We start from the raw sequence: 16,856 nt of genomic DNA on the forward strand, positions 1-16,856 counted from the left end.
CATAAAGGATAAAGGATAAAGTGCACCGCGTTGATCGAACCCCAAGGGGATGCGCTTACGGGTTCGACTTCAACTCAGACTTTGTTTGAGGTTCATGAAGCCTGACATGAACTCAGCTTTATAAAATGTCTTGCGGGCACAGCCGATGGATCAAGTAGCAGTGTTTTTATACTCCCAGACAAGTATGGTACCAATTTATCCGGACCCCAAAGGGATGACCGTAAATGGCTTGGTGAGCACTAGGGCGGATTCGAACCACCGATCGATTGTAGCCACAGTGGAACCTCTTACCGACTGCGCTACACCGCTCCATACTTTTTCATATGGGATATTTTTGTATGGTTTTGAAGCAGAAAGCCCACTCTTAGCCAAATGACGTCACTTTCGGTAGCGAAGGTGGAAACATTGCGCGAATTTTTTGGCGGGAAAAAAACCAGTAAAAAAATAGCTGTGGGCGCAAAATTCTACATCACAACGGCAGGACGGTGTTGGCTCTGCTCTCCAGGATGCCCTGAGAGAGCTCCGGTTCGAAAATCGAGAAGTCGAAAAGAGTTGTTCAGCAGAGATTCTAACGAGTGATACGTGAAAAATCGATTACTGATTCATACACCTAGCAATCTCGTGGAAATCCAATTCTTTGACTTATTGATTAGTTGATTTGTTTATTCTTTACATGGCTATCCTTGTATTGATGAACGGAGCATACAAGGAACAAAGAAGATAAATAAACATCAGGAAAAAGAATACAGGGTTTTTTCCAAAATAATAAATCAGTTTCAGTCTTCTTCCATAAGGGACCTAAACTACAACATACAGTAACGTAAAGCGAAAGATCGTTGGAATTTAGAAAGTGCCGCCAATAGACGAACAGAGAAGAAATTTGCAATGATTTAAAACGCAGCCAGCGCCCGTTTGGTGCATGTGACGCAGATTTTGAAAAAATAAAAAATATATTTAAAAATGTTGCTAAAAGGGGTTTAACGTGAACTATGAGTTGGACAGAAATTTCAAGACATTTCAGATTTTTTCTAGAAAAAAAAATTAGAAAAAAATACTCGAAGGAAATAATTAATAGTACTACCGTACCTGGTGGTTTGATTCCTAGTCGTTCGTAGACGCTTCCGGCCTGATTTGGCGGTAACTCGTGCTCACTCTTGTCACACTTACAATGGACGCAAACCTTTCTGAAATTCGATGGATTTGATATTGATTTATTGATTAGTGGAGGTTTCTGTCAAAGGATACTGAAAAGAGGTGTTGCTGCTGTCGCTGTTGTAGCTTACACAGATGTTTATACCTCGAAATATTGCCAGAAGAACCGTAGGGGCGGAGCATAAAGTGTACAGAGAAAACTATGGAGTTAAAAATGATCCAAGAAATTTGAGGATTACTGGGGAATTACAAAAACGTGGTGAGAATTTTCTTGGAAAAAATTAGGGACAAATTCATTCTCGTTTTTCGGCTACATTCGACACCCCACATCAATTTTAATTGAATTTGTATTAGGTCAGATAATGGCATTGGAGCGCACTATTCTTAGTATAGTGCATTTCCGCCAACGAAGTTTCGGAGAACTACTCTCGAATGCACTTATCAGTCAAAAGCTATGTCATAGCAACAATCCATAAATGACCTTATTGTACTTAGTATCCATAATCCGAGACATGGGAGTCAACAACGCTGTTTTGGGATGATTGCCAAGACCGTCATCACCAATTTTGGCAAAGGCCAGCATCCAAAGTGGAACTCCAATGTCCCTTATGTGTTGGATTTCATTTCAGGATGGCGAATGGTGAAATTTGAGATGCATTACGGCGAGGAAATGAAGAAAAGAAGCTGAGCTCGAAGCTCGAAAGGAAACGCTGCGCGAAAGTTACAGGAGAAGTAGGAGGTTTCTTAAAAATTTCCGAATTTCCGGAGCGATATCGGAAGGATTTCGGAAAAGTAGTGCAGGAACGAAGATAAAGAAGAAGAGGAGTCTTCTAGAAGGTGGATTAACGTTAACGAATGAAGGTGCGGAAGAAAAATCGACTTTTTTTTTTCTGTCATACAGTAGGGACAGAAGTCTGCAGGATAACCACATAGTGAAAAAGAAGAGCTGTAAAAGGCGGCATCATGACGATTTGTTTATTCGTTTACTTGTATTTATTTACTTATTTACTGTTCATCTATGCGCAGGATATTCTAGTGAACTCTCTTCCATCTTGTTATTTTTTTTTATTATTTTTTTTTGTTTTATAGAACGTTGTTGCAGGTGTTTTCAACAAATAAATAAATAAATGAATAAATAAATAAACAAAAAATATAGGGAGAAATTACTGGAAGTGCTTTCACGTAGTTTCTAAGCACTTAGAGAGTACTGTAACAAAAATGTGAATGCAAATCCATATCCATTCATGTAGAAAAAACTTTGTAAAGAAAATTTTCTATAGTTATCGATTAAGCAAAGAAAACTTAGCTAGTGCACTTTGAATCTGTATCCGTTAATCCATAAATGGTGTGCAATAACAAGGATTTTTAGTACACTCAGATAGATAGATATATGGGCAGATTCTAGCATATTCCAGAAATGGATTCTTCATTTTGAGGAGGGACGCAAAATTTTATGGCAGGGAAGAATAAGAGATTTTTTCAGAATGAAAGAAATTCCGGGAAAAATGATGTAAAATAAAATAAGATGAATCTAAAAATGTTTACATTGTTTTTATATGCCAAACAACTTTTTACATACTGTATGCGCCGATAGATTTTTTTTAGAGTGAAAAAAAATCAGTGAAAAAAATAAGGTGACATAAAGAAAAGGCTGTATGTATAATTTTTTAAATTGTTTTTATATGCCAAACGATTTTTGGCATACGGTATGCACAGGTAGCTTTTTCAGAGTGAAAAATTCTAGGAAAATTAAGGTAAAATAAAGAAAAGTGGTTACGCAGTGCTTATTCCTAATCCAATCCTGATTCAATACATTGACCAAAATTTAGGATTTTTTTTTGGTAACTCCTCCGTACGTAGTACTTTATGAATATGTATAGAGGACTAAGTAAAAAAAAAATTCTACATTTTAGTCAACAAATTGGATCAATGAGATAGAAATTTCCAGAAGCAAAAAATAGAAATTTAAAAAAAAAACACATTTAAATAGAAAAAAATAGACAGCACTTGCCTCTATAACCTTTTTTTGTACGTGAAATTATAGAACCCTCAAAATGGGCGTGGCTTGAGTTGCACTATTTTACATAGCACCAACATATGTGTATGTAGCTGACTCAACATATGATGCACATGGGAGAAACAGTAAAGAATTCTGGATGTGTTCTATGGAAGTATGATAAATGGGCGGAGGACTAACAAATTGGGAAGAACTCTGAAAAACAAACAAACAACTGGCCAGGGATCCATACAATTAGTTGGGGCTAGTAGCCGACTGGACTGGCCGCGATCCGCACAGCCGCCTCAGTCAGCGCGCAGTTTCAGCGCTTAGATGTGCCAGCGACTATCCCCAACGGAGGGGGACCCGATCGCACTTTCTCCCCCAACGAATTCGAAGATGTATGAGACGAGACGGCGAAATGAAAACGACAAAACCAAAAAAAAAGGGAAAATATGCCCGTAATGTTGAGGGCGAGGGCACAAAGAGATTCCCCCCTTTTGACAATGTCAATAGTGAAACTACGGATGTATATGTCAAATTACTGGATGAATAATGAATTGACAGAGAAGTTCGCGCGCTTTCTAGAGCTCACGCTAGCTATATGATTAATGTTAAGGATTGTGTTCGTGGATTTTCCGCGAAAAATCCTTTCCCGGAAGAATTACGAATTCATAGAGCCCCCAAGTTCTTCAGCATAAGGGTAGGATTAGTTAAGAGATCAACCGATAGGTGTACAATTCAGGATCCACCTTTAAGTACTGACCATAACGCACGAATGCTCTCTACCAGTGTTTTTTTACAATACAGAATATAAAGGATAAAGAATAAAGTGTCCGGCGTCAGTCAATCCGCTTGGGACCACACCACCACGTTCACTTCAATTCAGAATCGTTTGAGGTTTACGAACCATTTCGTAGCTTATAGAGTGGCTTGCGGGGGCTAACCGACGGGTTAGGTCAGTGTTTTTATGCTCCCAGACAAGTCTGGTACCAATTTATCCGGACCCCGGAGGGATGAAACGCTCGGTGAGCACTAGGGCGGATTCGAACCTCCGATCGGTCGTGCAGGAAGCGGAACCTCTAACCGACTAACCACCGCTACACCCGCCCCAATACACAATAAATTTTTTGAAATGCAGTTGAATTAATTTAAATTTGTTTTTATTTATTACTTTATTGATTATTATTATTCTAATTTATAATTATTTTTTATTAATCACGAACCGCGCCGCTTCGAGCGCGTAGCCGCTTACGCAACTGTCCGTACGTCATGTCGTTTTGACTCAAGTATAGGTATACGGCTAACTTAACTGATTAGTTGGTTTTATTCGGTTATTTTTCATTTATTATTTTATATTCTTATTTTATTTTTATTTTCATTTATTATATTTTTATTTTTTTTCCATTTTTCATCAAAATTTTCGCTCTGCGTCAGGAATAGACAGTACTGAGGCGGATCAGCAGTTGATCCTTAGGTCATAAGATAGGTTCAGCTTCTTTCTGTGTGAGAAACGTAAATATTTACAAATACACGAATAATAAATAATTAATAAAATAAAATAAATAATAATAGCAAATACATATTAGAGATGAGCATTACTTCGGGAGGATAAGTCTAATTTACGAATAAATTAAAGTATGAGCAAAGTGGTGAAGTCCGCTCGTCCGTGATTTATTTTTTATCCAACCACATCAGAGCCTTCGTTGATTTCCCTGAGGAGAAATGTTTTATCCAAATTTTAAAAAAAAGTAACGAATCGAACAGAAAGCTGGGCGGGCTATATTTGAGTAGAAATATGTTACTTTTTATACTTTTTTTTCTACCAACCTCAATTTCCCCCAGGGCAAATAAATAGAGAATTCGGATTGAAGATTCTTGTATCTATTCAGCTGATTCTTGTATCTATTCTTGTATCACATGAAAACAATATATTTTTTTAATCAAAAAAGATCCCAGTTTTACTTTATTCGAAAAAAAAATTGCCTAAATCCGGATCAGAATGTTCTAGCATTGTCTTACAAAACGAGCTGATCTTCAATAGAAAATCTTGGAATCTGGGCATGAATCCGAAATCTCGAAACGTCCTATGTACGTCAACTAAGGGCAGCTATAATCGACTACTTTTTACGTCCACCTTCCAGAATTGCGTGTGACAATCTGGATATAAGCAATTTCCCACATAGTTTCCGGATCTTTTCCCTACTAATTGACGCTAACCCGCTGAGAAAATCGAGACGTTCTCAACGAGGGAAAATGTAATTTCGGCCGGCAAGCTGAAGAACCTCTTGAAATGGAGTTCAGCTATCTTCTGACAGCACTCCAAGTCAAAACTCACTATTCACTTCACACAGAAAAAAGAGAGTTGAGGTGACTTTATGAGTTTTTTGAATCAAATAAGAATAGAATGTGATATGAGAGAGATTTTGCATATCCTAGACGATTTCCATGAATCTCGGATAGTTTTTTTTCGCATATAGAAATCGATACGGAAAAAACTTACAACGTTTTAAATATCCTGTATAGACGACTGCGTTTTGAACGTAATGTTGTAGCCATTGTTGGGACCCAGCCAGAGAGATTTATGGAATTCGTGGATGATGAGTTTCAGTTGAGGTAGTCGAAATGCCGAATAGCTCAGTCAATACTCTCTCCCTCACACGCGGCTGTTTATCTAACTCTATTTTGCGAGTTCGTCTATGTCCTTTAGTTGAAGACGTTTAAGGCCTTAACAGCGTTATTGATCGTTTTTTAAGGCCTTAAACGAGGATAGAGGAGGGAGTGGAAGCCTCGGCGAGGAATGGGAAGAGTTCACGAGGCTGTCACGAAGTGGCTGGAGTAACTTGTCCCGGATGTAGTGATTTGTTGACGACGAGCTTGTCAAACAGGTGCGATGTGATTCGTGCCGGATTGATCGATCAATAGGTGATGATCATCAATATTGTCCACGTATTGAACAACACAGTAGACACGACTAGGTACCGTAATATGGCTGCGGGGGTGTAACTGCACTGCACGATGTAGAAATACATGTGTTGTTGTGAATGATTCTCACCAAACACAACACACCATTCACGTCCCAAAGGACCACTTTTGCACAGCAGTCAGACAGGGACAACTCGGACGCTCCGATGGACGAGTAGTTGCGCCGGAGGCGAATCGAAGTCGAACTCATAGTCATTTCTGTGCCTCATTTATCTTCCCCTCCCGTCACGGATAAAACATCCCATTTGGCGAGCATTCAAGGAATTACAGCTTCAATTTCGTGCTATTTTAACACGAAAAAAAAAAACAAACAAATCCATAGGAAGGAAATCCCGCTGAAGCTGTTTCAATTCAAGGAGAAGATATATAAATCTTCCATGCGGGATATTTCTTGCTTTGTTGTCAAACGACAACAGCAGGGTATTTTATCAAAAAGGCGTAAAAACAATAAGAAAAGAAACCATTAACTTCGCATCGCACGTATTTTGTCATCGGGAGAATCGTACAGCACGTTCTTGAACAGACCATGGGACATAATTATTTATTATTATAATTATCGGTCGATTTTCCACTTACTTAATCTGATTTTGTTGTTATTAATTATTTTTTCATAATTATTAAAATAGTCCCATCCTCTACTTGTATCCTTTGAGAAATTTTTGGATTTCAATTTTTTAAGCGCATTTGATCCATCTTTGATCTTTGATTCTTTGATTTGAACATAAACATTTTCAGGAAGGTTTCTCACATATTTTCTATTTTATTTTATTTATAAAATTTATAATTACATTATACAATTTATTTTATATATTATACATATTTTATATTTTCCTTAGCATTTTCTCAAATTGCATCTAACTTTCTATTCGCCATTTTTTCTCTTCTTATTACACTAAGAATCAATCCTCTGGCCCCAAGTTCTAGAAAATTTGAAGAGAAATGACAAAGAAAAATTTAGTGCTGCGCGAAAACTGGTCCCCAGTTGATTCGAGTATCTAATTTTTAACAGGGTTATGCAAATCATCGAAGTCACATCCTTCATTCACATGGAATCTATCAAAGGAACAATTAGAAGGACGAGTTATTCATATCGCACTGACCATTTCCGTACTCCTGCATGCATTGGACTCGACTGAGGTAAAACGGGCAAGTTTCGAGCAACCAGTAAGGTTCCAAGTCTAATTCAAAGTCCAAAATTATCAAAATTGGAGGAAAATATTTTAAAAAATAACTAAAAATAATTTTCAAAAAACAGAGTAAAAAAGTTTCGACTGTCCAGAAGCGCCAAGGATCGAGATTTTGGAAACATCGAAAATTCGAAAAAAGCAACAAATTGAATCCAGAATTCGTTGGATTATCATTCCAAATGTTTCGTCAATTTCAAAATATAAACACAAAGTTTTTCCGATATTCCGATAGAAACTAGGTGTAGTGGTCAAGGATCAACGACTTTATTTACTCTGGAAAATAAAAAGAATTTTTTTAAAATCTATTATGTCGAAGCTGTAATGGTGCGAAGCGTCGAGAGTTCTCTAACGTATCCATATTTGTTTTTTTTTTGACAAAAACAAAAAAATTGGGTAAACTAGGTAACTAAAAGTAAAATTTAGGTAGCACCGCCCAGTTTTTTTGATAAACAGTGGAAAAAGTGGACCTAAACTTAAACCTAACCTAAACCTAAACCTAAACTGCCTAAAAGGTATCAATAAAACATTCCTATGCAGTAAACTGTGAGTACATAAGAAGGCGTCCCGTTTCAGTGAAACAAAAAAAAACTAGAAAAATTCCCTTTTGATTCGCTAAATTCTTATCTATAGAGTTTTTCTGGCATTTATTCACCAAGACTGTGGATATCCTGAAAAAGTAGAAGACCATCAAGCTGAAATCCACCACAGCCACTGAAATCGGAATTCACGCATTTCACGTGTACAAATTTCACGAATTCACGCATAAAAGATCAGATTAATCAACTTTTTCCATTATCCATTTTTTTAGCTGTTTTATTCTTTATTATTTATTTTACTACTTGTTTATCTTATTTTGTTATTTTTCTAGTATGATAATTTGCAAATATTTTATTTCACATGAATTTAATAAAAAAACTCTGATTTGGGAACAAAATTGAGAAATTTTCGAAGGAAAAAATGAAGACGAAATTTTTCTCCCCAAAAAAGTGACAGCAACACCCCTCTTCAAGGTGACATTTTTCCAAAATTTCATTTTCGTAACTAAGTAACGAAGAGCCCAACTTAAAAGCAAAAGTCATATAGAAACTTGGTCATAAAGGGGGAAATAAATCGTCAAAAAATTTATAGCAGTAAAAAAACACGTCTAGAAAATAATCATTAAGTGCTTTATGTAGTTTCATGGTGTTACAACTCAGCTATCCTGAAAAAAAAATTCCTTAATCGTATAGTACGGTTATTTTATTATTTTTTCTAGTATAATAATTTCCGAGTATTTTATTCCCTAGCAATTTATTTTTAAAAAAATATGATCCGGAAAAAAACGGAGAAGTTTTGAAAAGACAAAATGAAAGAGAAACTTTTTCTTCACAAAAGGTGATCAACACTGCTCTTCAAGGGGATATTTTTCCAGAATTTCTTCATCGTAAAGTGATCGAAAATGGGCGAAGTTACAGAATTACACTCAATTCACATACCTATGCATTTGCCGGATTAATTCATCAATATCCTGATCATATTCATAATCATCCATGATCACGACTAATGAAATAGTGGATTACGGTAGCTGGAGAGTAGTGTACCGGCAGGACACTTAACTTGATGAGCCGGTGAATGCGGATAGAGTGGATGTGAGTTCACAGCCACAACCAATCAGACAATAGACACATGGAGCCACTCTCCGGACTTTCACTCGGTAACATCTGCGTATTCAATCACCGTATGACCGCGAGACTTTACCGACCGGAAAACTAACAAAATCCTTCCTGGAAATTCCTTCTTTTTTCCCCCTGCTCATATGCCCCAGGATTCTTAGTGTCCTGTAACAGCAGCTGTTAACAAGCCGAAAGAAGACGAAATGTTCAATGATTTTGCGGATTTTCTACCGCAAAGAGCATCAGCTGTAAATCTCACCTAGCGATATAGTACACTAGGAGAAGAGGTGGAAAAGACAAGGAAAAAAAGAGAAGAACAGAATTTTAATAGAATACCCACGCACTTGGTCCGTTTCAAGGAACATATGCCTTAGTTTTCGAACTCCCGACAATCTTTGACGTAGACGACAAGAAGAACAGATCCAAAAGACTATTTGAGGATCTCTTTGATCCTCATTTGAGGGAGATCTGATTGGATTTGTGACAGTTCTCCTTACCGAACATAGAAACGCAATATGAAAAATCCAGAAATCAAATCATCTATGGTTCATAATTTCACTATCTTTGTTTTTTCGTTTTTCTTTCTTTGTTTATCTTCTTTTTTTCTTTATTTCATGCTAAATGTCCGCAAAATTACGTGATGACTGTCCTGATGTTAAGATTATTTTTCCAGAAAAATGTGGCTGTAGAAGAAAATGCGTTGAAGAAATTTTTATTTCGTAACGCTATTTTTCGATTTTTTTTTGTATTTGTATTGAAAAGTAATGAAGTTTCTTGCAAGCAAATCTCACAGCCATTATGTCCTCAATATTACGTGATTCTATGCACTATGTTGTCGCTTGTGCTACGAAATTACACTTTTTTCCACAGATTTGGTATTTCTTTTCACCAGATCTGCTGTTTCCAGCTTGCCGATGAGACTCTCTTTGCTTTTGGATTTCGATTGGAGAAAAGAATTCTGGGACCCATTTCATACAGTTGTAGTTGTTTACAATATCCTCATTTAACTGGAATAAAGTCCGCAATACTGCGTGGCTATAACGTTTTTTTCTAATATTAAAAAAAGTCGGAAAATTCTCATCGTGCTCCTCATTTGATTCCATCTTTACTTTATTATTCCATTTATTTATTATTTACTACTCTATGGTTATTCCCAAGAAAAATCCTCCATTTTTTTCCGTTGAGTTTTATAATATTAATAATATTCCGTCATTCTTGTAATATTGACCGCAATCGTAAAATGAAAGCTCCACCTGAACAATAAACGTGGTTTACAAAAAAACCGATAGTTTTTGATAATAAACGTCTTTTTTCCAATCCTGGAAATGCTATGGAATCATAATTTAAGCAAATGTCAATGGTCCAAATTGTAAAAATACTTTTACTTTGTGCTAGTTGTCCGTATTAGTGACAAAATGTTGAATTCGAAGCATTTCCAGGAAGAATTTTCCGGGAATTTCAGATGAGAAATCGTCAATTCTGAGAAAAATAACTAAAATGCGACCTTACATAGCAAAGAAGTCTGGAATTTTGAAGCCTTTCCACGAGGACTTTTCCAGGAATTTCAGGTGGAAAATAATCAATTCTAGGAAAAATGACCAAAATACACCGGAAATTAGAATTAAAACATGATGGGAAGTGGATCAATGTTGTCCCTATTAGCGACAAAGTTCTGAATTTGAAACATTTTCAGGAAGATTTTTCTAGGAGTTTCAGGAGATGCTAGTTGTCCATGCCAGCCACAAAGTCCTGAATTTAAAACATTGTACAGGAGATTTTTCTAGAAGTTTCAGTATGTGCTAGTTTTCCATGCCAGCGACAAAAATTAAGCAAATGTCAAATGTCAAAAAATTAAGCAAATGTTTTGAGTTTTGAAGCATTTCCAAGAGGATTTTCCAGGAGTTTCAGGTGAGAAATCGTCAATTATAAGAATAATAACGAAAATACTCTAGAAATTAGGATTAAAACACTTTCGAAAGAAGATCAAACCGTCGAAGATCAAATGAACTTGCGAAAAATTTTAGTGTGAACTCATGTCCCTCTGTGTTTTTCTCATCCCATCCTCATTCATTTGGTGATAGTTGGACGGGGGACTTGTTAGCACTTTTGCGCGTTGTTGAGAGGATTTCGCACAACTGAAGCATAAAATCAGACATACGCGTGCACACGCACACACAGAGCTGTCGTCATAGAGTGTGTATGGATCCGGAGAGCGTAATTTACGTCCGCTTCGATCTCGTAAAAATTCGCGGCTCATCGGCATCGTTTGTGCTGCTCCCAGATGATTTCATGATGTAACGCAACTCCTAACTAACCGCATATCTCCAGCTATGCTACTGATTATTGACCCTGGATAAGTTCATAATTAGAAGAACCAATCCACAAAACCGAAATGAAATCTCCTTGACGAGTTTTCCAACTTATCCATGGAGTTAATCAAATTTTACAAGGGAAAAAACTCCTCTCCTAAAATTTCCACAACGTATGTTCCCCAACCGCCACAGAAAATGAATTAAGCTCAACTCGGATATCGGTTCCGAAAGAAGAAAAAAAACATCACCAACAAATCCAATGAATCCAACTAGCTGTTGTTGTTGTTGTTTTTTCTTTGGGGGGTCGCAAATAACAGCAGTTTTAAGCAGTTACCGTAACCCGTTAATTGAGTCTTACCATTAGCACTAAGCACTGCACTTCGACCGCTTTTTTTTTCTCTGCTCCTGCTCCTTTCCTGCCCCAAATTACAACAATTGAGTTTCTGGAGTTTTGCATTGAACGGCTCCCTGTTAGTGTGCTTTTCAAATGACGTCATCCATTATAAATTTCTCCGAGCAACAATCATTCGTTTTACTTAAGAAAAGCGATTTATCGCGTCGGGAAGTCGGGAAGTTTCCAAGCAACCCCTTGCGGATTGCTGTCTCGAAAAAAAACAACACAAAACCAATGAAATCCGAAACGTGTTATGTTGTTAACCGAAATGAAATAACGTAGATTTTCACGGATATTAAGTATTTACTATAGGAAAAGATTCTTAAATCATAATTTTTTTTCCAATTATATTCAAATAATACAACTGTATTGAGAAATTCTTGAAAGCGAACGAACTTCCTGAAATCCATCAAAAAGGGATTTTTGGCGAATAATATATTTATTCTAGAGGAAAACCTAGAAATAGATACGGTAAATTATCCTATTTGGCAAAATTTCATTATAGGAATATTCGACAATTTATCGGTCTCCGCAACATATTAGTTCCCGAATTTTCCCGGCTGTTATGAAGATGAAGAAGTATTCATTTGCAATTATTGGTCTTATAAAGATTGGTATACTGTACTTGAGCAAATTCGTAGGCGAAGAATTTAAGGATTTAAGGAGCACTAAGAATTTAAGGAGATGGTTGGTGTGCTGGTGGGTTGCTAGGATTTCCTGCGAGGAAAAGTTCATGCTACTTGATGAGGACTAGACGGACAGAAAGAAAGACGGAAGAATAGAAAGCGTAGGAAAATGAAAAACATAAGAATATGTTAGAAAAAGATCTTTAGACAGCTGTGAATGAAGGAATCCAAAAACAAACACACCTACAAAAGCTATTCTCGCCTTTCTAGACTTTACTGCTTTTAATTTTAAAGGTTTTAAAGGTTCTATTTTAAGACTTTTATTTTTTTTCTAAGCATTGCACTTTCTTTCAGTCTTTAGATGATTTTTTGCTTTGATTCTACTTTGTTATTTTTTTTAGAACTTAAGCATAAACTTCAACCCCGCCTAGAAGACAAAAAGTAAAAAAAGTAAGTAGAAGGACAAAGTAAGAAACTAAAAGTACAGTCAAAACTACAGTCGAACCAAATGAAGACCCTTTTATCCAAATTCAAGTCTTTATTCCACTGAAATGATGGAAAGTTGTGTTAAATGTAAGGATCAGCGTTTTCTTTCCTTTTTTTTTTCTGCAATTCCCGCAATTTTGTCACCCGCATGTCAATAAGCAATCAGTCGCTGTTGACAGATGTCCTCATTAAAGAGCAATCAAGTAAAAGTGTCGAAAAAATGGACGAGTTGACAGATCGTGAACGAATGTTGATGTTATTTTGCACCCCCAAGCAACGACTGCTTTACGAAAATCGTACTAAGTCACTTATGGGAACAAGTCCTCTCATTAGGGCACTCGGCTCAATTAAAAAAGAAAGAATTAAATTAAATAATTAAATAATCAATTAAAAAGAAAAAGAAAGTGCGAGAAGAAAGTTTAGCGAAATCGCTAACGAGAGAGTGGAAATGGTGGAGAACTAATCGATCCCGAGAAAATCAGTAGATTTCATAGCAACGCTGAAGCAGGAAAAATTTCGAAGAAAAATTTGTAAGGAGATAACTTTCATTTTTAATTTTCAAGCATTCAGAAACCAATAGATACCTATTTCTTATACAAAACTCATATGATTCCTCTGCTGCTCTACCTTTCCCCACCTCTCCTCCGATCCTCACATTATTAAAGAAAAAAAAATCGACGATTTCCGCCTCTAAGTGCGTCGAAGCGAAATGATTGAGTTCATAATATAAAGCGAAGTAGTGTGTGGTCACTCAATATCTCGTGAGTTCGATCCGCGTTCGGGAAGCGAGGATCTTCCGAAATATGTAGCTTCTTATCTGAACTTGGCAACTTTGGACTTTTTGAATTTCAGAGAAAAAATTCTTGAAAAATCGTCCATTCGACCAACAATCGGACAGTCCTCAACAAAAATAGACGTTAATTTACTGAAATTTATTATTTATAACATTACGAAAGGACAAGATTTTTGGAAGTGAGGAAATGCAAGAATTCATTTTTAAAAAACTAAAAAAATAAAAAGGAGAGAAAATATGGATAAAAATATAAAATGTATATATAATGTATATAAAAAAATGTCGATAAAAATATAGAATAGAAAAAGAGCAGGAAAAATATAGAAAATTTGTTAGCATCAATAAATATGTAACGTTTAGCAAAAATGTCAATATGTATTGGAAAAAAGTGCACCGCAGCACATGGGCGTGGCTTCTTATCATCCTAGTGAGCAAAACCTTAGGATGTCACTCAATCACTCATGTCACTTAACTTATGAATTCGTTAATTTTTCCTGGAAGAATTTTCATGCAAACATAGCCAATGGAATTGGAATTTTTGCAAAAAAATGCACAATTATCAGTTAGATTGCAGTTAAATGCAATCCTGGCATTACGCTTTACTACTAATGAAAATAAAACCATTAAAAATTAAAACCCCGTATGTACGTCGGAAGAAGTTTCAGTTTTACGTCCGAGCGCAGAAAAACAAAAGAAATTCAGGATTTATTCGCATGAAAATCCGAAAAAAAGAACAACAACAACCGCGAATTGCACTAATCAATTCTCTTCCTAAGCACGTCTGGATTTTACATTTGATAAATATATGCCATTAATTTTCAGAAGGCAGTTAGAAAGACAATTTTTTTTACAGTGGAACTACCAAACAACATTTCATATGAATGCCATTTTGCTAAGCGATTTTCAAAAAATTTCAATAAAGTTAGAATTGACTAATATGCTTTGATTCGCACCGTGTTAAATATTATTGTGAATATTATTTATAAATATTATATTATAACAATAAATTTCTCATTTTGTGAGCGAAAAAAAATGAAGAAGAGTTCCACTACCGTAATATGCAAGGAAATTTCATATGCATGACATTTAATGCCGATTTTCAAACATTTCACTAAAATCATACATGACTATTATGCTTGGATTCACACTCTACAAAATATTTCATGTTGTAGGACATAAAAAGAAGAACTACCACACCAAATGACATCTCATATGCATGCCGTTTAGTGCTTGTTTTCAAAAATTTAATCAACTTTAAAATTGACTAAATATGTATGCTTGGATTCCCACCGTGCTAAATATTTCATTTCATGAGCCAAACAGAAAAATCCGTCATTTAGTGAGTTACGATTCTATCGCAGACAAATTTCAGTGTAAACTATGTAAATTTCTAGAACTAAATAAAAATATTTCTATATAGTAACGTTGATTTGGTAATTTTCTTGAATTTTGTTTCATTATTATTTGTTATTTATTTGTTTTATTACTATTTCTTATTTAATTATTTTGTTAATTTAGTATTTTATACACATTTTTTTTCATTTTTTACCGCTGTTTTCTATAAGAAGACACTTCTTTTGTGCAAAATGAATAGAATAAAATTAAAACGAACAGCTAGGTATTCAGTCCTGTTTAGAATAAAATAAGAAGTGAAGCTGTAACTGCAGCAGCAAATAAAATCGATCCTCAGAAGAAACACATGGCGCTAATGTTTTCAGATGACTAACGCTTCATACAATCGAAATATCGCCGCTCTATCAACATTTTCATGATTTTTCTCTCTACGATCATTCTCAACAACAATCTGCGCGTGCCTGCCATTTAGTGATCATAACTAATAAGTGAATTTCCGGAATTTGTGTTTGGAACAGCTTAAGTTCATTCTCAGGCGACTCCTTTTCCGTCGTCATAAGAAATCGAAACCGAAAAAACTAATGCCTTGTGGGAAAAGTGAAATCGAAGCCGCGTCAGTTCAGACTGCAACTGAGATGGATTAACGTGATAAAAACTTATTTTAGAAGAATTATTGGTGATTTATATTCGGGAAGAAGTCGGATAAAACCACTATTCTTCAAGAGGAAAAGAAACGCAAACTGATTCTTCCAGAATTTTTCTTTTGTTTTCTCCACGATGTATTTTTCACATTCGGGAAACAAGTAACTAGAAAGAGTTGCTGGAATGCTGAACATCCGACTATTGTAACGTTTTAGGATGTGGTATGTGAGGAAACATAAGGTGTACGGTAGATTATTCAATGATAATATGTCAGTAGTAATGTTTGGACTCGGAGGCTCACTATAAATCCGAATATTATCACTTTTTTTCTGAGCGTTATATGTATGTGCACGACAATATAATCTATAAGAAGCTGCTCACTGATCGATTATCGATCAGTTCCTTCAGGTATAGCTTTGAAAGAAATTAGGATGCATTTTTTTCAACATTTTTTTAAAGCAAAAACCACCACGGTTCCAGGCACTTCGTGTCAGGTGCACTCAATCAATTATTGATTAGCACGCACGCAGGTACGCAGCGGTATCCATTCGAAGAAGGATTTTCGCGAACATCTTCTATTATCAATGAAAAAAATCAATACTAAATAGCATATAAATTAATTTTTTAAAGTTTAATTGCGGTTTAATTGTTAGATGTAAACCTATCCCTTCAAGGGGCGGAGTCAATCCCAGTTGAACTTAAAAAAAAAACTTGTACCCGTGTTACTAGTAATTTTACGTTGGATTCTACAATGATCTTCTCTATTTTTTCCTTCATTTTATTTCATTTTTTTCCATTTTTTTTAGATTTTTTATTTCTGGTTCCATATCAAACATTCGCGTACTTATTGGATGTCATTAGTGCAATTATTGACTGTTACTGCGCGTATAACATTAACTAATCAATAATTTCGGAATCTACTGTCATTAGCTATAAGGTAAATCCATTAAAAAAATCCCAAAAACCTTAGCATAGCTACGAGCTATAAGAGAACATATTAAAGTCAATTGGTAATCAGTAAAATTAGTGTAACCAATCGATTATCGAGCATTGACTGTGTGGAAGCGCGGGAATTCAAATCGCGGGGAAAAAATGCTCCCTCAGTTATGAGGGCCGCAATTCCCCTCGTTATTGAGAACATCTCAAGTAGGACTAACATTTCATGCTCATAAATACACATGGCACCGTATAATCTCGTCCACATGCCAATCTGGAATGCGATATGACAATTTGCCGTCATTGCAATGCATGCGTGGATTTAAAGGACCATTGAAATCG

The 16,856-nt window shown here is 35.7% G+C and overlaps 1 protein-coding gene across 3 annotated transcripts in view; it reads right to left on the reverse strand.

Moving 5' to 3' along the window:
- The window catches only part of RB195_007531 (uncharacterized protein), a gene marked incomplete at both ends in the record, with an annotated part of 166,133 nt that overhangs the window by 43,665 nt on the left and 105,612 nt on the right, over positions 1-16,856 (reverse strand). For 2 of the 3 annotated variants that reach the window (XM_064181211.1, XM_064181210.1), the window contains one exon: positions 1,087-1,184. In XM_064181211.1, the coding sequence (XP_064038015.1) occupies positions 1,087-1,184 (98 nt within the window). Of the gene's footprint in view, positions 1-1,086; positions 1,185-8,795; positions 8,852-16,856 lie in introns of those variants that run through there. The other variant, XM_064181208.1, reaches the window with a different exon arrangement.

The sequence above is a fragment of the Necator americanus genome, chromosome I (assembly GCF_031761385.1).
Source record: "Necator americanus strain Aroian chromosome I, whole genome shotgun sequence".
Lineage (NCBI taxonomy): Eukaryota > Metazoa > Nematoda > Chromadorea > Rhabditida > Ancylostomatidae > Necator > Necator americanus.